The sequence below is a fragment of the Microcaecilia unicolor genome, chromosome 3 (genome assembly GCF_901765095.1).
Source record: "Microcaecilia unicolor chromosome 3, aMicUni1.1, whole genome shotgun sequence".
In the NCBI taxonomy this organism is placed as follows: Eukaryota; Metazoa; Chordata; class Amphibia; order Gymnophiona; family Siphonopidae; genus Microcaecilia; species Microcaecilia unicolor.
Genome location: NC_044033.1, coordinates 118,791,607 through 118,818,401, shown reverse-complemented (window position 1 = coordinate 118,818,401; position 26,795 = coordinate 118,791,607). Strand labels below are relative to the sequence as shown.

The 26,795-nt window shown below is 42.8% G+C and overlaps 1 protein-coding gene across 3 annotated transcripts in view; it reads right to left on the bottom strand.

The window, feature by feature from the left end:
- The window catches only part of LOC115464700 (synaptosomal-associated protein 25), a 161,319-nt gene that overhangs the window by 44,794 nt on the left and 89,730 nt on the right, over positions 1–26,795 (bottom strand). For all 3 annotated transcript variants that reach the window (XM_030195063.1, XM_030195061.1, XM_030195062.1), the window contains exon 4: positions 4,903–4,951. In XM_030195063.1, coding sequence (XP_030050923.1) covers positions 4,903–4,951 — 49 coding nt within the window. The remainder of the gene's footprint in view (positions 1–4,902; positions 4,952–26,795) is intronic.

Sequence of the window (26,795 nt, the reverse complement as noted above, 5' to 3'; positions counted from 1 at the left end):
CCAGAACCGATATACTCATATCACTCCTCTCCTCAGGTCACTTCACTGGCTTCCAATCAGATACCGCATTCAATTCAAGCTTCTCCTTCTTACCTACAAATGCACTCAGTCTGCTGCCCCTCACTACCTTTCTACCCTCATCTCCCCTTACGTTCCCGCCCGAAACCTCCGTTCACAGGACAAATCCCTCCTCTCTGTACCCTTCTCCACCACCGCCAACTCCAGGCTCCGCTCATTCTGCCTCGCCTCACCCTATGCTTGGAACAACCTTCCTGAGCCCTTACGCCAAGCCCCCTCCCTGCCCATCTTCAAGTCTCTGCTTAAAACCCACCTCTTCATTGCTGCGTTCGGCACCTAACTCTTACCGTTCAGTAAATCTAGACTGCCCCAATTTGACCGTTCACTTGTCTTCTAGATTGTAAGCTCTTTGAGCAGGGACTGTCCCTCTATGTAAATTGTACAGCGCTGTGTAACCCTAGTAGCGCTTTAGAAATGTTAAGTAGTAGTAGTAGTAGTAAAGGTATTAGACACTGGCTCCTATGTTTTTGAGCTGGCTCCTAGATTTAATGAAAACTTGTCGAAGCCTACCTTAGCATGTGGGAAAAAAATATGCAATGGTGCACTAAAGCCACTTTTTACCATGGCTTAGTAAAAGGACCCCTAAGAGACTAGGCATGGGAATTTCATTGTAACAATGGTAATTTTAACTGCATGCTTTATCTGTAGCTAAAAAGATCAGACTCCAGCATTCATTTTTGTTGTGAAAAGTGCATCCATTCCAATTTTTGCTCTTGAAGCATCATTCAACCTGATAATTTAGAGCAACACTGCTCTAAGAACCTTTTAAAACTTATTATTAAAAATATGAAAAGCTTTTCTGGTAAACAATACACTAGGCAGGATGCACTGGGCAGAGCAGGGCGTTGCCATTTTGAAGGCGGTGCTGGAAGAGGAGAGAGTGTGCAGGGAGGTACAGGGGAGAGGGGGGCCAATAGACCACCTGGTGGGAGGAGGGGTTTGGGTTTGTGGCCCACTGGGCACGAAGGTATGCCCATCGGAGCACCCTCTGAGGATATTTCCTGTGTGTTAGCTACTAAATTCTAGAATAGTGTTTCTGTCAGTCGGTTTGGTAAATACTTTCATTGCGAACGTGAGATGCATCAGGTTGACTTCCACATCCAGGAAATGTATAGCGGTGCTCAAGTAGGATAGAGTGAATTGTATCCTCTGATGACATTGATTTAACCATGTCTTAAAAACTTCCAACTCATTTGGGTTACCGTGCCAGAACATGAAGACATCATCAATAGTAGCTGCCACCCCAAAGCGCTACGCGAACGTCTTCCCTTTTCACAATTTCTCCGCTTCAGATGTATCTGCACAACTGATGATGATGATTTCAAAATACAAACTAAGCGCTTCCACACTAATTTAACACACAGGAAATATCCTCAGAGGGTGCTCCGATGGGCATACCTTTGTGCCAAATATAACAATAGAGATCTCCTCCTACAAGGTAGACAACATGCAGATCAATCAGACCCAGTGATGACATTCATTATGCGGTTTGCCCCAGGTGGAGAAGCATTAGCCAGCATTATTAGAAAACACTGGGATGTGATGAAAACACATCTGTTATTCACACAACATCAATTAAGGACGGCATTCTCACGTGCAAAGAATCTAAAAGAACTTCTCAGTCCTGCACAGTTACCAGAGGATGTACCTACTATCCCAACTGAGGCACCGGGCCACTACAAATGTAACACATCAAACTGCAAAACCTGTGAATTGACAGTAGAAGCGACATGTCTCACACACAACAGTCGGTTGTTCCACCTAAGACACCACACGACCTGTTGCACCCCAGACATTATATATCATATCAGTTGTCCATGCAATAAGGCTTATGTTGGGAAGTCTAGTAGATCACTATATGCTAGGATGACTGAACACAGGTCCCGTATCACAACCCAGAACATTGGAGAACCTCTGGTCCAACACTGTATACAGTGTAGACATACAGTGAATGACTTAAGATGCATGGTGATCGACCACATAGTTCCCTCATCGAGGGGCAGTGACCGCAACAGAAAATTATTGCAACAGGAAAACTTTTGGATTTATCACCTAGATACCTTCGAACCCAGGGGTCTGAATACATATTTGCACTGGGGATGTTTTATGTGAACACAATTCAGACTCCGGATGTGCTAGGGGGCGCGAGTTACTTCCGGTCCAGTTACCGTCGATAAGATGACGACGACGCCATTAGTTGAGTGCGGCGGCGAACTGAGGAGGTTGAATCAATGTGAGCCACGATGATGATTGACTGTGTCGGTACGACAGAGCTTATGAAGCAGCTGACAGGCGTTGTTCTTTCTCAACAGATCCGGTGCTACAGCACCTCCTTTGACAAAGCTCGGAAAGCAAAACAGGCACCTGTCGGGGTCAAGAGATTCATATGCACACCGGAATATTCAGATAAGTGATTAGTTCAAGCCTGCCATTGTCAACATATAGATGCTTAGAGTGTGTGGGTGATTGAGCGATAAGCACAAAGTAATTTCGAAGTAAAATAAAAAAAGAAAAAGTCAATAAACCAAACATCTTTACAGCCACCGCACACTTAGGAAGGAAAGGGGTTTTTGACGATGATTAAAATCGTCACGTATAGGGGTTCACCTTATTGGTGAGTGAAACAATACACCAGGCCCCGGTGACTATATGAGACTTTCCCCTATAACATAATGCATGATAGTTGTCTATTCCTGCACAGATATCTTTGCTTTTTGTATTGCTCTTAATGGTAATACAAGCATCTGCCTTATCATTAACAAACATTAACACTATGTTAATGCACATTAGACACCGTATCAGATAGTTAACATATTTTAATACATTATCTCAGTTTGGCAAATGGCTTCTTAGATCTCTGTCTTACTCACAAAATCCAGGCTTGAAAAAGATGAGAATTTGATTCAAAGAGAGACTGATATACGTCACCCATGGATATGAAAGTTGTTTTAGTAGACAGGAGAAGCAGCATTATTGTGAGTTTCCTTGGTGGCATGGCATCTTTCTAAAGACTGTTTGCCCAATTCAGTTCAGGCTACTCAATATTTTTGACCATCACACTCAATTCATCATTCTACAATCTCAAAGACTCTTGAGGCAGGCATTTTTGCTGAAACACGGTCCCATGTCCAGTCTTCAAAGTGTATGAGTGTATCGACAACAAATAAATAATGTGTTCAACAGACTTTTGTTCCATGGATTGTTTCTGAACAGTCATCTTTTCTTCTTACTTTTTTGGACTTTTTCATTTTAAGGATCCAATAAGGCAAGACTTTCATACTGTTACAGTTATGAGAATGGCAGTTACTGATCTGCCCAGAATAAACCTCAATTATCTTAATTTATGTTATTAATGCAAAGGCTGATGTCTACACCAAAAGCTAATCAAGAAATGTATTAAGTTATGTCCAATAAAAAAGGTATCATCTTATTTTCTTTTCCATGTTTTATTTTGTTTGATTTCTATTGATACACCAAAAGAGAAATATTTTCCCCTTCTTTCTGTAACAGGCTGCCTAAATTTAAGAGCTGTTTGTGCACTCGTGCTCAAATGGCTTAGCACATAAATACAAGGAAGGTATTTATAGGGAGGAGCATGGGCGGGACACAGAGTCAATATTTACATGCTTAACCAATAGAATACAGTAAATTATGTGCATAAATGTTGCATTTAAGCCACAGATCTGGCATAAGTGTTACGGGTCCTTTTACAAAGACATGCTAGCATTTTTAGTGCGTGTGTTAATATGTGTATACTAAATGCTAGAGATTCCCACATATTCCTATGGGTGTCTCTAGCTTTTAGCACACGCTATTCATTAAAAAGCACTAAAAGCACTAGCTTGCCTTTAAAAAGACACTCAGTGCCTAAATATAGGTATATTGATGCTGACTTATGCTAGTAATCTATAATAGCAATTAGACACGCAAGTGCCATTATAGAATAGATGAACTGACTATTTAAATTTTGGCATGTAAATGGTGACATTCTGTTTTAGAATTGCCTTCTTCATCCCAAGTGAAACTCACATGTCTCTAAATAACTGTATATATTTGGTTCCAGAACAGTAAGAAGAGAAAACCAAAAGGAAGCCCACAAAACACAAATAGTAGCAAAATACGGTGGGAAGTACCAGACACACGAGCAAATAGTCCATGTACAAAAGCTCTTTATTGTACAAACTTGCAAATGGGACTCGAGACGAGTCATGTTTTGGCATAAACCCTTCCTCAGAAGTCCATAATAACCATACAACAGAATAATGATGTCTAGAAATAGGGAGCTGTATCGGACACAAAATGTGTTTCCACAGCTAAGCTGCGAGGGCTGGAGTAGGTGGAGGCTGAGCTCAGCATGGGGTTTTGAAGAGAGCTGTGGAACCAAATTTTGTGTCCGATACAGCTCCCTATTTCTAGACATCATTATTGTACTCTATGGTTATTATGGACTCCTGAGAAAGGCTGTATGCTGAAACATGACTTGTCTTGGGTCTCATTTGCAAGTTTGTACAATAAAGAGCTGCAGTATATGGACTATTTGCTCATCTGTCTGATACCTACCACCATATTTTGTGCGTATATTTAGTCGCAGAATTCCAATAAAGCTACAGAGAGAAAAATAATATTTTCCTGTTTCCCCATTCCTTCTAGTATAATCCATCAAAATTTCATAGGCATTCAGCTGTTCTTGAAGGCCCTCTTCACCATCTTTTCTCTCCCTTCCCACCTGCAACCACCAAAGAGTAACAAATACGTTCTGACAACTGACCATCAAAAATTAATTTAAATTTTATTTTTTTCCTTCCTGAAACAGTCTGAACTTACCTCCTTGCTCATCCAACATAACCAAAGTCTTGATACCGGCATCTTTACTCTAAATCCCAATAATGGTAGCAAAGATAGAAAGGAGACAAAGAGGAATCAGTGAAGGAGCAATCAGTCCAAGGTACAGAAAAATGCAGAAGAATCAAAGAAAAACAGGGGTGCGACAAGATCATGGGGAGTCAATGTAACCAGATAGTAGAGCTTAAATGAATTTTCAGAAGGTTGGACTCAAATGGGTGCAATCACATTAACAGCAGAAATATTTACAAAGACACTGCAGATCTGCAAACACAATCATTTATAATTTATTATTTAGAAGCATTATTTGCTTAAAGATTTCTCATTTGACCCTTAAGTTTAAGATTTTGTTGAAGACATTGGACCCTGTTTACTTTGCTGCGCTAGAGACGTGTTAGCATTTTTAGCACACGCTAACCATCTAGATGCGCATAATATTCCTATGGGCATCTACACAGTTAGTGCGTACTAATTTGTAGCATGCGCTAATAATGCTAGGGCTCTTCAGCTTGGAGAAAAGACGGCTGAGGGGAGATATGATAGAGGTCTATAAAATAATGAGTTGAGTGGAACGGGTAGACATGAAGCATCTGTTCTTTCCAAATATATTAGGACTAGGGGGCATGCAATGAAGCTACAAAGTAGTAAATTTAAAATGAATCAGAGAAAATGTTATCACTCAACGTGTAATTAAAGAATGTGGTAAACGCGGTTAGCTTAGTGAGGTTTAAAAAAAAGGTTTGGATGGCTTCCTAAAGGAAAAGTCCATAGTCTATTATTAAAACGGACTTGGAGAAAATCCACTGCTTATTTTTGGGATAAGCATCATAAAATGTTCTATACTTTTTTGGGATCTTGCCAGGTATTTGTGACCTGGATTGGCCACTGTTTGAAACAGGATGCTGGGCTTGATGGACCTTCGGTCTGTCCCAGTATGGCAATACTTATGCTAGCACACCTTAGTAAACAAGGCCCATTGTTTTTTAAAGAAGCTTTGAATTTGGAAGGTGAATTTAACGACCAGGTATATTGTTATCTTTGTTGGAGAGAAATCTCATGCACTTTGCTGATTGTGATGAATGCTTTCTGTATGAATGATTATAGGTCTTTTCTTCAGTATTATGGAGTTCCTAGGCTGTTTAATTTTGTATATTATCTTTTATGTTTTTACACTGAAATGTAAACTGCTTTGGCCTACCCAAGCTAAGCAGTAAACTAAATTTTAAATAAACATAAAAATAAACAACTAATCCAGGTGAAGAGAGTCAAAATAACCTCCAGTAAGATGACAAGAAAAAAAATCCAGTCAGAAAAAAAATCCAGTCAGGAAACACTGATCAGAGAGAATAAAGGAAACAAGTACCAGTATGGCAAACACAATGTTTTAATGAAACACAACACAGACCCAACACTGCTACATTTTTGGCAAATGCCTGCATCAGGAGTATAATTAATAACCATACTTGCAGTGACTTGAGTGACTAATGAAACATCATATGAAGATATCATGACATGATACAGACACAATAAATCTTTTCTAAGATATTGGTTTATTATGTTGTTTAAATCAATAACTATAAGATATTTTATTTTTAGGGTATTCTTTTAGGTGCACAAGAAAAACAGTTTTGTGCCATGTTACATAAGTACATAAGTAATGCCACACTGGGAAAAAACCAAGGGTCCGTCGAGCCCAGCATCCTGTCCACGACAGCGGCCAATCCAGGCCAAGGGCACCTGGCAAGCTTCCCAAACGTACAAACATTCTATACTTTATTCCTGGAATTGTGGATTTTTCCCAAGTCCATTTATGGACTTGTCCTTTAGGAAACCGTTTAACCCCTTTTTAAACTCTGCTAAGCTAACCACCTTCACCACATTCTCCGGCAACGAATTCCAGAGCTTAATTATGCATTGGGTGAAGAAAAATTTTCTCCGATTTGTTTTAAATTTATTATAGTTTATTTTTTCCATCTCAGATTGATCTTTATTTCTTGATTTCCTCTAGCAAATCTATATTATTTCATGACCAAGCAACTTTTTACTCATAACATGGTATATCAAATCATTTTTGAGTTTTACATCATTTGTTTATATGTATTTGTTTTTAGATTGTTTAATTTATTTAATATATTGCTTTTATTTTATTTGATATATTTATTTTATGTCACCAGTATGACTTAATTTTATTGCATTTTATTCATGTTTTTACTTTTTTTTTTTACAATTTTATTATTTATTACAATTTATTGATATGAGTTTTTATTTATGTTACAGACAACATATACCTGATGCAGGCATTTGCTTCTTTATTCTCGCTTTTATCTGGTTTTTCATGATCAGGTTCTTTTCTTGTTATTGAATGCCTGAGTAAGCTGAGACTATTTATTACAGGGGCCCTTTTACTAAGCAGTGCTAAAAAGTGGCCTGTGCTATCCCCAACATGGGTCTTTCCTGCATGCTAAGGCCACTTTCAGCGCTGCTGGGAAATGGCTGATTTTCCTATTTCTTCAATAATGGCCACAGGCAAATTTTCCTATTATTGTGTGGTCATTAGCACGTTAGCACTTATAACACCTATTTTATAGGTGATGAGGGCTCATGCACTAATCAGTTAGCTCACGGCAATATATCTATGCTAACCGATAAGCACAGAACACGCCTTCAGCAAAAACTACCATGCTCCCAGCATGCCCTGCAGTAGTGTATTTTAACCTGTGGTAAGCATGCTTTAGTGCTTACTGCAGCTAAGTGAAAGGACCCCACAGTTTATTATTGTTGTTTATTAAAACTTGCTATATTGTCTAGCATATAAGGATCTCAGCGGTTTACAATAGAAATAAATAAAAACCAAGAATAAAAGAACACCATGTAATAATAGGACAAACTAACTTAAAGCACACAGAAAAAGAACACAGACCACAATTCATACAACGGACCATGTTTTGCCCAAGATAGGATCCATGGAGGGGGATAATTGAACGGGGGCGCTCATCTCTAAGGACAGCCCCCGTAAAGGGGCGGGGCAACCCGTATTATCGAAACAAGATGGACATCCATCTTTCGTTTCGATAATATGGTCGGTGACGCCCAAATCATGAAATTTAGGTCAAACTTAGAGATGGTCATCCCCGGTTTTCGGCGATAATGGAAAGCGAGAACGCCCATCTCAGAAATGACCAAATCCAAGCCATTTGGTCATGGGAGGAGCCAGCATTTGTAGTGCACTGGTCCCACTAACTGAATGGAAAAAGCCCTTCCCTTACTGATCCAGAAAGGAACGGGCGTGCATGAAGGAAATTGCAAGCAAACGAGCTGCTCGCTGTTAGCTCATTTGCACACGATTTCCTTCCTAAGGAGGGGAAGCAATGGCAGTTGAGGATATCCAAAATGTGGATGTTTGTGAGAAGGACATCCATGCCTGCTATGTCTCCAACATCCCCTTTATTTATTTGGATTTTGGCTCACAAGTAGCAGCAGTGGGATTTAAACTGGCCACCTCTAGATTGCAAGACCAGTGCTCTAATCACTAGGCCACTCTGCAACTCCTCCACTCTATTCCACTCCCTTGAAATTTGGCCGTTCCTGTGGGAGGGGGGCAGTTGAGGACGTCCAAAATGTTTGAAAGAAGGACGTCCATGCCTTCGTTATGCCTCTGCTGACACACACCTACCTCCCTCCCCAGGGACCTGCATATTGCCCCGCCCCCCACAGGGATGGCCAAATTTCAAGAGATTGGAGTGGAATGGCAGAGTGGCCTAGTGGTTAGAACACTGGTCTTGCAGTCCAGAGGTGGCTGGCTCAAATCCCACTACTGCTAATTGTGATCCAAAATCCAAATAAATAAATAAAAAGGGTGTTGGAGGCATAGCAAAGGCATGGATATCCTTCCCACAGAAACATCCACATTTTGGACATCCTCAATTGCCGTCGCAGGGACGGAGGCATAGCGAAGGACATATTCTAAAAAAAAAAGACAAAAGTTTTTGAAGTTGTTTTTTCAGGGTGGGAGGTGGTTAGTGACCACTGGGGAAGTCAGGGGAGGTCATCCCCGATTCCCTCCGGTGGTCATCTGGTCAGTTCAGGCACCTTTTTTGATGCTTGGTCATGAAAAAAAATGGACCAAGTAAAGTCGGCCAAATGCTCGTCAGGGACGCCCTTCTTTTTTCCATTATCGGCCGAGGATGCCCATCTGTTAACCATGCCCACGTCCCGCCTTCTGGACACTGCCAACACGCCCGCTTGAATTTTGGTTGTCCCCACTACGGAAAGCAGTTGAAGACACCCAAAATCGGCTTTTGATTATGCCAATTTGGGCGAGCTTAGGAGAAGGACGCCCATTTCCCGATTTGTGTCAGAAGATGGGCGCCCTTCTCCTTCGAAAATAAGCAGGAAAGTGTCAATTTTTTTAAAGGTCACAAGGGACAATGAACTACTAAGCAATACTGCAGCACCATATTTGTGTAACGCAGTGAGAGATACCAATATGAAAACGTGTAGCTAGTAGGGCTGCATTTTAATCGCAGTTAACTCTGTGATTAATGCATTAAGGAGTCCTTTCAGTAAGATGTGCTAAAAGGTAGCCAGAGCTACCTTTAGCACCTGGGTTTCCCACATGTGTGGCCACTTTTAGCATGCTAGTGGGGTTTTTTGTAATGGCCACCTGCTAATTTCCCTATTAGCACATGGCCATTACCGCAGAAGCGCTTACAGCTACCTATTTAGTAGGCAGTAAGGGCTCCTGTGCTACTCTCACGATAATTGTGTAGCATGCAGTAATGTGCCCAGGCTACCTGATTAGTGCAGGCATGCCTACTCTCCACTCATAGGCAGCACAACATGTGGTACTGATCTTTTAGCATGCAGTAGGCCCATGTTAGGCCTATTGTGCTTAGTAAAAGGGTGCCTATATCACTAATCTTGATTTTAAAAACTAATCACATTGCAGCATCTCCTGTCTACTCCAACATCTCTTCTGCTCTCTTCCACTCACAACCCCTGTCCTTGGTACAATTTGGCATCTCTCCCCCATTCGTGATTCAACATCACCTACCCCCTTGCCAGCGGCAGTATTGCACATGTGCTGCCTGGTCTGAAGCTTTGCCTTTGACCTGTCCCACCCAGGCAGAAACAGGAAGTGATGTCAGAGGAGGCAGGATAGGCCAGAGGAAAAGATTTGGAATAGGCCAGAGGTAGCATACATGCAATGCAGCCACACCCAGGACCAGCAGAAGAGCACCTTTAAGGTAGACCAGCAAGGGTATTAAGGGGGGGGGGGGCGGAGGATGTTGAACCCTGGGTGGGAGGGAGGAGGAGAAGTGTGAGCTGCAGACCCACAAGCAGAAATAAAGGAGTCACCAATGAAAACTATGACCGAGGCAGTGAGCTCCAGAAGCCATGGGAAGAACTTGGTGCTGCTCTTCACTAAGTATGTGTCACTGCTCATGGGGGTGGAAGAGAAGGATGGCGAGAGAGAGAGAGAGAGAGAGAGAGAGAGAGAGAGCATGTAAAATTATCTTCTGAATATTCATTTTCAATGTTTTGAACATTGGCTGAGGGTCCTACAGAACAGTTTTGGGAACCACTGGTTTAAGATATTAAATTCTTTCAGCATACACTGGTGGAGATAATTATGCTCAATATGATGTCAAGTCTTTTATTTGCATAAAGTCAAAATAAAAAATACAAAAACTAAATAGGCAGGAAGGTGGTAGACTGATGATTATAAATGTTACATTCCAATAGGATGACCTCAAAGGAACCTTGTTGATTATAAAATAGTCCCCTTCCATTTTTAAAATTTAGTTATGATTCATTTGGTGCTATCATTTTGGCAGTTTTGGGGAATAGATGTTTCTTTGTCTAGTATATCTTTTTCTATACCCAATGATTTTAGGAAAGAGGAGGGGTTGTGATTAGTTATTTTATAATTATGAATTTGTTAATATGATGTACCACATATTGGTTTTTTTCAATTTTAGCTACATGAGATTCACAGAATAGCTCAGAAAAAGTGACTACTCTACTGCTTTTGATAGGATATAATCTAAATATTGAGACATATTACAATATGCCTATATAGATAGACAGGTTGATAGATATGTAGCAGGTTCAGTGTCTAGAAGACACAAATCAGTACTACCTCATACATAAATAGGTGCTTGAAAAGCCGCCACCCTCCCTCTCCAAGTCCGGATTCGAAGGTGGGTGATGAAAAAAGGAAAAAACACAAAAAAAGGAATTCAATCGGCCTCCAAGATTCGCCCCACTCGCGTCACCGCAACAAGCGGGCGCCCTCAAACAATTGCGCAACTCGCGTGTCAACCCCTCTCTTTCTGTCCTAAGGCTCGCAGGCTGTGGCCCAAAGATCGGGCGCCATGTGCGCCGACAAACATGCCAGCATAGTGAAAATGGCGCCCGCCGATGCTCGCGTTCCCACCTGCCCCGAGACACCATCTTGCTATTTACTCACACAGCCCCGATGCCGACAGAGCAGCGCATGCCGGCCTCCAACGGCACGGACACACTGCCCAGGAAACTCTATGGTGCTGAACCACACACCGCTCTAACACCGTCCCATCCTCCGTACAAAATGCAGGGAAACCCTAAGGACCCGCGACCTTATTTTTTTGAACATCAACTTCCGATGCAAAGCCAGCTTCAAAAGGGAGGCGCTCACACTCCACAGAGGAAGCTCTGTGGGCGCTGTCAATAAACCAAGAATTCTTTTTAGCCTGAGTAAATTGGACCGTTGGATGGCCAATCACTTGTTGGGGAGGGGGAGAGGGAGAGGAGGGAGAGAGGGAGAGAGGGGGAGGGAGGGAGGGAGGGAGGAAGACTGGGGGGAGGGGGAGGGAGAGAGGGGGGGAGGGAGAGAGAGGGGGAGGGGGGAGGGAAAGGGAGAGGGGAGGGGGTAGGGAGAGAGAGAGGGAAGGGGGAACCTTGCTAGCGCCCGTTTCCTTTGGAACTGGGAGGGAGGTGGGACCCTGGCACATACTCTCATTCTCACACACACACTCGCACCCAGTCTCACTCTCTCTCTGTCACACACACACACACACACACACACACACATTCACTCTCTCTCTCTCACACACACTCTCTCAAACATACACACTCCGAGGAAAACCTTGCTAGTGCCCGTTTCCTTTAAAACAGAAACGGGCCTTTTTTTACTAGTATGTATAGTGTGTGTGTGTATGTGTGTGTGTGTGTGTGTGAGATTGAACCTTGCTGTATTCCACTCGACTCTGTGAACCAATTGGAACAAAGAAAAGAATCTGGCCAATAGGAAAGGACGAAAAAGGGGAGTTTTCTTTTAAAAACACTCATGCTGAATGGCAGTAGGAGAGTCATGGCTGAGAAGAACAGTGTTAATGTCCTGCATTGTGAGGAAAATGGCCCCTATAAATGATACTGTTGACAACCTGAGAACCTAAGATGACATACAAATTTCATTTTCCTTTGGAAGAATTAGGGTAAACTGCTGAGGGTAGGGTACTCAATGATAGAACATAATAGTGAAATTACCCTAACCCAGAAGATGGAAATTTCTGCTAAGCAGCCAAGTTGATAGTTTTGGGGAAGACTGTTACTGATACCTTACCAAAGGCTTTGAAGGGACATATAGACAGACTAAGAAAACATTTCCATCAAGCCTATCTACCTGCTCAAGAGGCTTGAAGGATCCAAAGCAGAAGCAATGAAGCTTCATAAGGCAAAAGAGTAGAAGGCCATGTCCTTAAGCCATGTCCTTAAACACAAGCTAGCTGACAAATGGGGAACCACACCCTATATGATCCATTCGCAAATGCCTGAAGAACTGATCTACCAGTTAAAGTCTGAAAGTCCCATTTTACATAAACCCCTGGATTCAATATATGGCTACCAACGTTGGGCACAGGAATTTGGGCATGCTGCCAAGATTCGCACACAATTTAATAGCTTAACAAGCCATTAACAATCAATAATTGGGTGCCACCAACAAATTATTGATTTCAATTGGCTACAATTAGAATTTACATGCATATCTGGCTGTGGGCTGTTCTGTAATGCAGGGCACCTAACTCCCATAGCACACAACCCAAAATAGGTGTGGTTATGGGAGGGGCATAGGCGTATCTGGGGCATTCTTTAAAACTGCACAGGTTCATATAGAAAACCGGCTCAGCACATCCAACTTGAGTGCCAGCATTTATACCAGGTTTCAACAGGCATAGTATGGTACACAATGTTAGATGCGAGAACCGTACTTAAACGCTATAAAGGGTGCACGTCCTTTATAGAAAAGCGCTTAGTGAAAATCTTTTCCAGCACCAATTTTCAAGCACCATTTCTCCGAGGACAAGCAGGCTGTTTGTTCTCACTGATAGGTGATGTCCAACGGCAGCCCCAGGAACGGAGATTTCCCTAGTAACAAAGTTTGCCAGAGCCCTCGCGCGCATGTGCGACCGACTTCCCGCCCGTAATGCAAACGTGCCTCAGTCTCTTCTTTTCCGTGGCTCAGGGCAGCTGTTTATCGGTTGCTCTGCGCCCCAGAGAGAGCCCTCACAGCCTTTTTTGCTGTTTTCGCCGCGTTTTTGCGTCTTTTTCGAGTGTGTTCACTCGGTTTTCTTCATTAAAAAAAAAAAGAAAGAGCTTCTTTTCCTTTATTTCTTGGTGTTTTCCCCGGTAAGTTTTCTTTTGTTGTCGCGAGCGGCCCTTTTGGCCACCCGTCCACGGTTTTCCTTGTTTTTGTGCCTTTTTATTGGCACCATCGGAGATTTTGACTTCGCCACCGTGATTTTTTCGTCCATGACCTCGAAGATCGCCAGCGGCTTCAAGATGTGCACATGGTGCAGCCGGGCAATCTCAGCCACTGATCCACACGCTTCGTGTATTCAGTGTCTTGGGGCTGGTCATCGCCCCGACGCTTGTACTCTTTGCCGTACCCTTAAAAAGCAGACACAAGTGTCGAGATTGGCCCAGTGGGAGCGCCTGTTCCAAGCCGTGCCCGGTCCTTTGGCGTCGACGTCGGTAGCGGTACTGAGATCGTCGGAGACGCTATCGATGTCGGCACCGGAGAGTGCATCGACATCCGGAGTGCAGGTAATGGCTGTCCAGAGACCATCCCACGCTGGCAGCAGTGAGCCATCGAGTGGGTCTCCACCTGCCTCGAGGGCTCCTGCGGTACAGGCCCACCGGGACCGCCGTTCTTCGGACCCGGCCCCGAGGAAACGTGTGGATTCCATGTCTTCCTCGTCGGTACCGGGAGGTACCGGTGACGTGCTTCGAGCGAAGGCAATGAAGCACCGTCATCGGTCACCTTCCCGTCACGGTACCGAGAGCTCCAGGGCGCCGAAGGAGTCGGCACCCGTGAAGCATCGACACCGGGAGGAACACTCACCCTCCATACAGGTGTCAATGCGCTCTTCTCCGGACAGCCCGGTACCACCTCCACGCCCCAGGCAGATTCTGACTTCGTCGCCTGTACCGGCCCCACTGCCTTGCTCGACAGACACTCTAGACGAGCGCCTCCGAGCCATTCTTCCAGGGATTCTAGCAGGACTGCTGCAACCATCTGTTCCGGTACCACTGGTGCTTGCGCCGTCAGTGCCGTCGAGAGATGCGGCAGTTGTCTCCCCGCCTGTGGTGACGACTGCAACACCGGTACCGCTTGCGGCATCGGCCTCTGCTGCCACCCAAGTTGACTCCCCGTCGACGTCGCTGGAGGGAGCTTCGTCGCATGGGAGTCTTCTTCTCTGCACCGCCATCAAGGACATAGTTCCTCGGCGTCGAGACTGGCCCAGATTCGGACTGAAGTCAGGGAACTTGTGTGGGAGGCAGAGGAAGACCCAAGATATTTCTCTGATGAGGAGTCTTGTGGTCTTCCTTCTGATCCTACTCCTTCGCCAGAGAGAAAGCTTTCTCCCCCCGAGAGTCTGTCTTTCTCTTCCCTTGTATGGGAAATGTCTACGGCCATTCCCTTCCAGCTCACAGGCAGTATCTTCGATTCCATCTGGGAACACAGCACTTTCAGTATTGTGTGCTACCCTTTGGTCTCGCCTCTGCGCCCAGGGTGTTTACAAAATGCCTGGCAGTCGTGGCGGCGTCGCTATGCAGACTGGGAGTGCATGTGTTCCCTTATCTCGACGATTGGCTGGTGAAGAATACCTCGGAGGCAGGAGCTCTACAGTCCATGCACATGACTATTCGACTCCTGGAGCTACTAGGGTTTGTGATAAATTATCCGAAATCCCACCTTCTTCCAGTTCAGAAACTAGAATTTATAGGAGCTCTGCTGGACTCCCAGACAGCTCATGCCTACCTCCCCGAGGCGAGGGCAGACAATCTTCTGTCTCTTGTTTCCTGGGTCCAAGCGTCTCAACAGATCACAGCTCGGCAGATGTTGAGATTGCTCGGCCACATCGCCTCCACAGTTCATGTGACTCCCATGGCCCGTCTTCACATGAGATCAGCTCAATGGACCCTAGCTTCCCAGTGGTTTCAAGCTGCGGGGGATCTAGAGGACGTGATCCAACTGTCCACGGTTTTTCGCAAATCCCTACATTGGTGGACAATTCGCTCCAATTTCACCTTGGGATGTCCCTTTCAAATTCTTCAGCCGCACAAAGTGCTGACTACGGGCGTGTCTCTCCTGGGGTGAGAAGCCCATGTCAATGGGCTTCACACTCAAGGACGTTGGTCCGTCCAGATGTGACTTTGGGCTCGAGGTCATGTTTCTCCAAGCCACGTATCTGGCAGGTGTAAACAACAGTCTGGCCGACAGGTTGAGCAGGATAATGCAACCTCACGAGTGGTCTCTCAACTCGAGAGTGGTACATCAGATCTTCCAAGTGTGGGACACCCCCTTGGTCAATCTCTTTGCTACTCAGACCAATCACAAGGTCCCCCAGTTCTGTTCCAGACTTCAGGCCCACGGCAGACTAGCATCGGATGCCTTTCTCCTTTATAGGGGGAAGGGCCTCCTATATGCATATCCTCCCATATCCTTGGTAGGGAAGACTTTGCTGAAACTCAAGCAGGATCGCGGAACCATGATTCTGATCGCTCCCTTCTGGCCGCGTCAGATCTGGTTCCCTCTTCTTCTGGAGTTGTCCTCCGAAGAACCATGGAGATTGCAGTGTTTTCCAACCCTCATTACTCAGAACGAGGGGGCACTTCTGCATCCCAGCCTCCAGTCCCTGGCCCTCACGACCTGGATGTTGAGACCGTAGACTTCGCCTCCTTGGGTTCTTCTGGGGGTGTCTCCCGAGTCTTGCTTGCTTCCAGTAAAGATTCCACGAAAAGGTGTTATTCTTTCAAATGGAAGAGGTTTGCCGTCTGGTGTGACAGCAAGGCCCTAGATCCTCGTTCTTGTCCTACACAGACCCTGCTTGAATACCTTCTGCACTTGTCTGAGTCTGGTCTCAAGACCAACTCTGTAAGGGTTCACCTTAGTGCAATTAGTGCTTATCATTATCGTGTAGAGGGTAAGCGTATCTTGGGACAGCCTTTAGTTGTTCGCTTCATGAGAGGTTTGCTTTTGTCAAAGCCCCCTATCAAGCCTCCTACAGTGTCATGGGATCTCAACGTTGTTCTCACCCAGCTGATGAAACCTGCTTTCGAGCCACTGAATTCCTGCCATCTGAAGTACTTGACCTGGAAGGTCATTTTCTTGGTGGTGGTTACTTCAGCTCGTAGAGTCAGTGAGCTTCATGCCTTGGTAGCTCATGCTCCATATACTAAATTTCATTATAACAGAGTAGTCCTCCGCACTCATCCTAAGTTCTTGCCAAAGGTGGTGTCGGAGTTCCATCTGAACCAGTCAATTGTCTTGCCAACATTTTTTCCCTGTCTGCATACCCACCCTGCTGAACGTCAGTTGCACACGTTGGACTGCAAGCGAGCATTGGCCTTCTATGTGGAGCGGACAAGCCCCTTCAGACAGTCCGCCCAAATGTTTCGATCCCAACAGAAGGGGAGTGGCTGTTGGGAAACGTACCATTTCCAATTGGCTTGCAGATTGCATTTCCTTCACTTATGCCCAAGCTGGGCTGACTCTTGAGGGTCATGTCACGGCTCATAGTGTTATAGCCATGGCAGCGTCAGTGGCTCACTTGAAGTCAGCCACTATTGAAGAGATTTGCAAGGCTGCGACATGGTCTTCAGTCCACACATTCACATCTCATTACTGCCTCCAGTAGGATACCGGACGCAACAGTCGGTTTGGGCAGTTGGTGCTGCAGAATCTGTTTGGGGTTTAGAATCCAACTCCACCCCCCAGGCCCATTTTTATTCTGTTCCAGGCTGCACTCTCAATTAGTTGTTTCAGTTTTTAGGTCAATCTCTGTTATGTCCTCGCTGTTGCGAGGCCCAATTGACCCTGTTTGTTGTTTTGCATGAGCCTGGGGGCTAGGGATACCCTATCAGTGAGAACAAGCAGCCTGCTTGTCCTCGGAGAAAGCGAAGTTACTTACCTGTAGCAGGTATTCTCCGAGGACAGCAGGCTGATTGTTCTCACCAACCCGCCCACCTCCCCTTTGGAGTTGAATCTTCTCTTGTCTTTGCTTTATATACTGACTGAGGCACGTTCGCGTTACGGGCGGGAAGTCAGTCGAGCATGCGCGGTGTGCGCATGTGCGTGCGAGGGCTCTAGCAAACTTTGTTGCTAGGGAAATCTCCAATCCTAGGGCTGCCATTGAACGTCACCCATCAGTGAGAACAATCAGCCTTGCTGTCCTCGGAGAATACCTGCTACAGGTAAGTACCTTCGCTTTATAGAATCTGGCCCAAATGTTCAACTGAAAATTGAAATGTCCAGATCTGGATGTTCTTAAATCCCTAGGTATCCCCAGGTATTTTACAAAAGGAGTGCACATGTATTTGTTGGCATGCACAAGGATAGCAGCAATTTCAAAACCCTACAAATTGATGCATGTGGGAAAGAGGAACCCAAACTAAAGCTACATGATGCAAGGTTCCACATTAGGAGTCAATGCTAGGTAAAGGATCTAGATGTCCTTCTTGATAATAGTTAGTTTGAAATGTCTATATGTGAATGCCAGAAGCCTAACAAATAAGATGGGAGATTTATAATATATTGCACTAAATGAAAAATTAGATATAATAGGAATCTCTGAGACCTAGTGGAAGGAGGATAACCAGTGGGACATTGAGGGGTATGTTAAGGAGGGCCTTGAATCAAATAGATAGAACATTCTGCAGGAAACAAAACACATCTTCAAATCCATATGGATCAAAATTTCATGTGTGAAGGGGAAATAAGGATAGTGATAGGAGTGTACTATCGTCCATCTGGCCAGGATGAAAGACAGATGTAGAAATGTTATCAGAAGTTAGGGAGGCTAACAAACTGAGCAACACAATAATAATGGGTGATTTCAATGGGTGAATTGAATTCTACAGATTCCAATATTGTTTAGTGTGATTTCAATTACCCCAATATTGACTGGGTAAATGTAACATCAGGGCAAGCTAGGGAGGTAAAATTCCTTGACAAAATGAAGGACTGCTTTATGGAACAGCTGGTACAGAAGCCAACAAGAGGAGGAAAAATTCTAGTCCTAGTGGAGCACATGATCTGGTGCAGGAAGTAATGGTGCTGGGGCCGATTGATAACAGTGATCATAATATGATCAGATTTGATATTGGCTTTAGAGTAAGTACACACAGGAAATCCAATACGTTAGCAATTAACTTTCAAAATGAGACTTAGAGGAGTAGCTGCAAAGGTCAAAATTTGCATCAGGTATGGATGCTTTTCAAAAATACTATTCTGGAAGCCCAGACCAAATATATTCCATGTATAAAAAAAGAAAAAGGAAGACCAAATGACATTCGGCATGGTTAAAAAGTGAGGTGAAGGAAGCTATTAGAGCTAAAAGAAAATCCTTCACAAAATGGAAGAAGGATCCGACTGAAAATAGTAAGAAACAGCATAAGGAACGGCAAGTCAAATGCAAAGCGCTGATAAGGAAGGCAAAGAGGGACTTTCAAAAAAAGATTGTGCTGGAGGCAAAAACACATAGTAAAACATTTTTAAGTATATTAAAAGCAAGAGTCAGTTGGACCACTAGATGTCCAAGGGGTAAAAGGGGCACTCAGGGAAGATAAAGCCATAGTGGAGAGATTAAATGAATTCTATGCTTCAGTCAGTGGCTGCTCTTCTCTTCCTTAACCTCTCTGAGGTGGTATTGGTATGTCTGTCAGAATACCTAGAGGCAGTTCATTGTGGTCAAGCAGGACCTTAAGCAAGGTCTGATGGGTCCTACCTCTTCTGAAACAGATATTTCAGAGGGAGTAGAATCCAGCAGTCCTTGAACATGCCTGGATACTCAAAGTCCCACACTGGCCATGATGAGTTTTCTGTAAACACACTGGCTTCCGTATTGATGCTGCCCCTTTAAACTGCTTTGCCCTAGGTAACGCCCTGGTCCACATAGTGATTGGAATAGCCCTACTCATGTACCCTACCACCTCCCCTGGATTGGCTACAGTTGGAAGCAGGAAACTGGGCTAGATGGACCATTGGTCTGAACCAGTATGGCTATTCTTATGTTATTATGCTATGTTCTTAACCAGTTATCACATGGTAATGTAGATGTGCTAACTGGTTAGCGCAGGAACACCCACTCTCTGCCCCTGACATGTCCCCTGAAAAAAAATTACAAAAAAATAATTACTGCATGTTTAGTGGTGCAAACATGTCAAAAATAATGCAGAGTGCTTTAGTGCATCCTGCATTAGGCTATTTTTGCTGTGTTAAGCACATGTTAGTCTTTAACACAGCTTAGTAAATGGACCTCTAAGGGAGGTAGGAGTGTGCAGAGCAAATATTTTCATTCTGTTTCGTTTATAGGCATTTTTTAGGCATTTATGTTTTGGGGCAATGTCATTAAAAGAGCATATTCTTTGAGACAATATGCAGTCCACAAAAAGTGTGTCCTATTCAGGAGCATTGCGTTCTATTTTTCAGTAGAGCACACTGTTTGCAAAGAATATCCAGTCTTCACAATGCCTACTTTAGTGAATCTGCTTCTTTTACGCTTTTCAATGACATTCTGTGTGAATGTTGCTTTTCTTATTTGTCTGTTCTATATGGTATTGGAGTTCTTTTCTAACTGCATTTTGGGGTCCTTTTACTAATGTGCAATAAAAAATTTAGCACCACTAAATGGTAATATGCCCAAAGGAATATGGGGTAAATTCTACACGGACAGTTTTCTACCCCGACACATGATCATACCCTAACATTTTGTCTGAATCACCCCAACCTATTTACCGATACTTCTTTACTGTTTGAAAAATAGTACCCCTATACTGTATTTGTTCAAACTGGAGTCTGTAACCACCTCTCCAGAACTATGTAAGCCACTTTGAGCCTACTAATAAGTGGGAAAAGGTGGGATACAAATGTAACAAATCAATAATTGATGCCCAAAAACTTAGTGCCAAAAGAAAACCCACTTAAATGGTATTCTATAAACTGCTCCTAAAGTTCAACACAGTTTATAGAGTACACACTTAAGCGGAAAGTCATGCATAAATTTAAGTGCAGCCATTTGCACCAACAAAAACATGGTGTAAATTCCTGTGTCTAAATTTACACCTGGAGCGCCATTATTCTAATTACATGTGTAACTCAAAGCCACACCCCCATTCTACCCAGGAATGCTCATGACCTTCCCATATCCATGCCCCTTTTTTTGGACTAAATTTTAGGTGCAGATCCCGTGTGTTGGTCCCAATTCAATCTAGTTAGTGCCAATAATTGCTTGTTAAAAAGCCAATTATTGGCACTACTTGGTTCATTCAATTAAATTGCATTCACAAACTGGGAACATGCCTAAATTTGTGCATGCAATTTTTGGTAACCTTTACAGAATCAGGGGGATAATGGGCATCTTATCATTTAGCACACACTAAATTCATCACCACACTGTAGTAAATAGACCCCTTAGTATGTAAACTGCGTTGTTATGTTTCAGGAAAGGTGTTATATCAAATACAAGACACCATAAACCATAAACAAAACATATGCCATATTCAGGATGGTTGTGTGCTATTTTTCAATAGTACACACTCTTGCTGAGAGTTCCCAGTATTTGTGGAGCGTGTACATGCTTCAGAACACCCTAACTTACAGCTATTTTCCTGTGGTTTTGGCCTAAAACTGACATTGCTAGTGAATGCACATCCATAGAGGGAGGTCCAATGCAACAAAAACATGCAGTGAATGTCTCATATGTGGGTTAAGACTTCTCAAAAGCTTCCAGATTTTTCTGAGCTGAAGAAGCTTCTCTATTCAATGTCTATTAGATGACAACAACTTTTAAATATTGAAAATAGTTAATTCATTAATGAATGTAGATCATTTAGGGCTCCTTTTACAAAACCGAGCTAGTTCAGCTTTGTAAAAGGCTCGGCTTTGTAAAAGGTGCCCTTAATTAAGTCTAAAATTTCCTCCTCCCCTTCCTCGTGTGATTTGGCTGAGTTTTTTAAGAAATAAAATAGTATCAAGGATATAAATTCTTGATTCTAACTGTCATATTCTATATCTTGAGGGAGAGTTTTTAGATATCCCGGTGGATAGGATTTGAAGTCATTTTGAAAGTATTGCTATGGGTACTGATAAAAAATTGTTGAAAAATTATACAAAATCTACCTGCGTGCTAGATCCCTGCCCTGCCAGTATAATAAGATGTGTTTCAACCTTGTTTCTTGCTTTTTTGACAGATAGGCTTAATAGCCACTTAAGGGCCCCTTTTACCAAGCTGCAGCAAAAGGGGGCCTACGCTTGCATCATCACATATTTTTGACGCGTGCTGAGGTCCCCTTTTACTACAGCAGGTAAAAGGTCTTTCTTTTTTTTTTTAGGAAATGGCCATGCAGCAAGCTAAGCACTTGTCACATGGTCATTTTGGGGGGGGGGGGGGGAGCCCTTACCACCACTCACTGAGGTGGCCGTAAGAGCTCCGGCACTAACCCAGCAGTAACCAGACAGTGATTACTGCCGGGTACACACCGGCGCTACAAAAAAAATATATTTTTGTAGTGCCAGATATGAGGGCACACTGTGGATGGGAACTACTGCTGGGCTTACTGCCACTTTATGAAAGGGGTCCTAAGTGAGGGAACCAGGGGACACAAGATGAAGCTAGGAGAAAGTTTTTCTTTACTCAGCATGTAGTTGGACTCTGGAACTCGTTGCCGGAAAATGTGGTGACAGCAGCTGGCCTTACAGAGTTTAAAGGGGGTTTGGACAGATTCCTGAGGGAAAAGTCCATTGAACATTATTAAAAATTTAAAAAAATTTGAATGGGTTTTGCCAGGTTCTTGACGCCTGTATTGGCCACTGTTGGAGACAGGATGTTGGGCTTGATGGACCCTTGGTCTTTTCCCAGTATGGTGGTGCTTATGTGCTTATGGCAATATTATTCTAACCCATATACCATAAAATGTTAAGGGAAATCTTCAAGAAGTGTCAAATTATAGACCAGTTGCTTCAATACTATGGAAGGTTGGGTTATGGAACAATTAGAAGATTATTTAAGAACATTTAATTTGTTTCTTTTTTTTCAGCCAGGGTTCCACAAAAAGTTTAGTACTGAAACTGTTGTAAGAGCCCTGATAGCTCATGGAAAATATTTGCTCAGTCAGGGTCAAAGTTCTATTGTTATTCAATTTGACTTGTTGAGCGTTTTTGATCTTGTAGATCATGAGTTACTATTATTATTGTTAGATAGTTATGGGATGCAGGGTGCTGTGTTAAATTGGTTCAAAGGTTTTTTGACCAGTTATCAGTACAGAGCAAAAATGCAGGGGGTTTTGTCCGATTCTTGGGATCCTGTGTGATGTACCAGAGGGCTCACCATTTTTTCCCCCTTGGTTTAATTTATTGTTACAACCTTTAACCGCTCTTGACAGATTACAGATACAATCCTTTATCTATGCAGATGATATCATGGTGTTAATGCCAGTACCTAAAGATAACTTTGATATGTTAAGAGGTATTCAGCAATGTTTAGAGATTATAGAACATTGGGTTTTGAGTTTTTGGTTAAAGCTTAACAAGGATATTTTGGGTAGAGAGATTTTTTCTATCGCAAATAATAATTTCTCTTTTGAGCTCTTCTTGTGCATAAATCGAGTAAATAAGATAGTAAAAAAAAATTTCTGTTGTTAAGGAAATTGAGGTGTATTTGAAAGTATTTTGAGATATAAACCTTTCATCTTGTTGTGCAATCACTCCTATTATCAAGAATAGACTATTGCAATGTTGTCTATGTGGGCTGTACAAATATGCTTATCAAAAGTTACAAATGATTCAAAACTTAGCAATTAGGGTTATATACCCTTTACATAAAGGTAAACCAATTACTCCTTATCTTCATAAACTTCATTGGTTATCTGTGGTCTCAAGAGCTCAGTTTAAATTATGTATAGTATTTTTATTTTCAAGTCTCTATATGGAAATGTTCCATTATACTTGATAGAAAGTTTTCAGCTTTTACACAAGCAACTATCACAGAAATGGTAATAAGCTTTCCCTCAATGAAACTGGTTAGACCTCTTAGGTTATTATCTTCTTCATTAATCTATCGAGCAGCTTCAGTCTGGAACTCTCTCCCTTCATCAGTTCGTTAAGCATCTTAAAACCTTGGTTTTTTTGAGAAATATGTGGGATGATTTCATTATAGAGGATGTGGTGTTTTTATTGTAATTCTCAGATGTAGTGTTTCAGTTTTTTGTTATTGTAATACACATGGAACTGAATAGGTTTTGCAGTAGGTAACTTGTTTTTTTTTTTTCCATTGGTTTAGCAGCTACCTAGTTTCAGGTGACAGGAAGGTACATAAATGTTATTCTATTCATTTGCATGCAGAAGTGGCCACGACTTTCCTATGAAGAGAGGCTGAGAAGGCTAGGGCTTTTCAGCTTGGAGAAGAGACGGCTGAGGGGAGATATGATAGAAGTGTATAAAATAATGAGTGGAATGGATCGGGTGGATGTGAAGCGACTGTTCACGCTATCCAAAAATACTAGGACTAGAGGGCATGAGTTGAAGCTACAGTGTGGTAAATTTAAAACGAATCGGAGAAAATATTTCTTCACCCAACGTGTAATTAGACTCTGGAATTCGTTGCCGGAGAACGTGGTACGGGCGGTTAGCTTGAGGGAGTTTAAAAAGGGGTTAGATAGATTCCTAAAGGACAAGTCCATAGACCGCTATTAAATGGACTTGGAAAAATTCCGCATTTTTAGGTATAACTTGTCTGGAATGTTTTTACGTTTGGGGAGCGTGCCAGGTGCCCTTGACCTGGATTGGCCACTGTCGGTGACAGGATGCTGGGCTAGATGGACCTTTGGTCTTTCCCAGTATGGCACTACTTATGTACTTATGTACTTATGTGTGCAAATGACCTGTTATAGAATACCTTCTAGTGGAAATGTGCATGGGTGTAGTTTGAGCAGATAATGGATAGAGGACACAGGTACACTTGCAAATTATGATGCACAACTGTGCTAACATCTAGGCATGGCAGTTACACCAACTATAAGGTTGGTGTGATTAAGCCTTAGTGTACACATTTTTATTGGCCAGCTGTGATAGTATTCTATACAAAAAAGAGGCACCTACTTCTATATAGAATAGATTTAAAATAATCACCATAACCAGTGTCTATAATGGGCACCTTGTTACAGAATCACCCTCCACATGTGTATTTATAATCAGATCAAAGATGAACATGTAGAAGTGTCAAATGGATTCTTAGGGTGTTATTATAGAAGGTATGTTCATAAGTAAAATGGTTTGCTACATGCAGAAATTGCCTTTTATATAATTGCCTAGTAAACTAGTCAGAAATCTTTGTCATAAAACATATGGGGGCAAACTTTAAGATCCAAACAGGTATACTCTGAAGGACAAAAGTAGAAGGGCGATATAATAGAGAAATTTAAATACTTCAAAGGTATAAATGCACAAGAGGGAGGTTTCTTTCAACAAGCTCTGGAAGGAGGGGGGTCATCAGATAGGGGTGAAGAGTGTAGACTCATGATTAATTTAAGGAAATATTTCTTTACAGAAAATGTGGTGGGTTCATGGAACAGCCTTCCAGAGGAAATGGTGAGAACAAGGACAGTATCTGATTTCAAGAAAGTACTGGACAACTACAGAGGATCTCTCAAGGAAGAGGAAGGACGTCTATAGAATGGCCATTTGGTTCAGGTGGGCAGACTAGGCTGTATTGTCTTTTCTACCATCATGCTCTGTTTCTGTGGCTGAGCTACACACAGGCAAACTTATGCACACACTAGTTTGCACATGTTTGATTTAAGCAGAGCTGTTCCTGAGAGTGGAGTTGGGGTAGGATTTGGATGTATTGCATATTACATTATGTTTAAATCATTTTATTGAAAACAGACAAACAAGTAGAATCATAAAATGCAAATGCTGTAATGTCCCACAGTGTAACCCCACCCTACCCCCACCCTCACAAAGAAACATTCAGATAGTCTGTATGTGTGTCTATACAACTCACAGAATTAAACCTAAGAACCAACAGGGGGTAGCTTAAATGTTCTACGTGCCATCAGGGGAAGTGTTAACCAAAGTGGGTCCCAAGTTATCTGGAATGTTTGACCGCAGGGACTAGAAAAGTCCTGAACTTGTGCAGGTTCTATCAACATCTGTTCAAACATGTAGGACCTCCAATGCTGAAGAGGGAGGTAACCCGGATGAAGCCAAAACAACAAGATCACTTTGATGCCGAATAGTATCCCATGATGCAGGAACCTCTAGAAACTTCTCGGGACAGGATTATTGAGCTTGTAGAGGCCAAACAGAAATAGGGGGTCCAGCTTAACCTCACAAGACCATCACAAGTTCAAGGTATGTAGCAATGCAGTCCAAAACTGCCCAATAAAAGGACAGCACCGAAACATATGGCCCGGAGAGAGCCACACTTCTTACAAGTACCTCTCAGATGGATTCAACCACAAGCTGCTCGATGGGGAGAGATGTATGTTTGCAACACAAATTTGTATAAAATTCCTTATGTAGTACGTTTTCAACAGTCTTGTGCAAATGACCCACATAATCCTAGAGTAACAAAAGGAAAAATCTCGCAAGAAAGGTCCCAAGACCACATGCAAGCTAGCCTCCTATAATCCAAGTCAGTGATGGAGTCTTTCAAGTATTGATGATGGAAGGCATCAGCAATGGTCTCCTGAATTTCCTCTGTTAAGTCAGTCCACTATCCCTCTTTTGGAGTCTGATAAGAAATTGTATAACATACTGCTAGCTGTTGCCTTGCATTTAATTGTCTCCAACTGGAAAAATAATGTGTACCTGAATTATAATGAATGGTGGAGTTATGTATGCGTGATCAGAAAATATGAAACAATTTTGGCCCATAGACGTTGAAATACTAGGTCTGTTTTGAGGACCTGGGCTCGTTTAGACCTTTTTTGTCAGGAGCCACATAGCACTCCTTGAACTTGTGTAACCCTGCAATTTGTCTCCGGGTATTGCCATGGAACTTTTTTTTTTTTTTTTTTTTTAAGGGGGGGGGGTTAATTTTCGGGGGGGGGGTTTGGTTGATTTTGTGTTTACTTTTGCATTCTCTGTATGACAAAACCTTTAATAAAAATATAATTTAGAAGTCAGTCCACAACAGAGAGGAGACATAATGTCGCAGATGTAGTAGATAAGTGAATGCATGAGTGAGTGAGTGCCAACAAAAAATCATCCTGAAAAGATTTCAGGCTACCCTCTTCTGTAAGTGCATGCATTAAATATTTAAGTCCTTTTACTGCCCAGCCATAAAAAAAAATACCACGTCCTCAACCTGGTGGAAAAGCTGAGATAT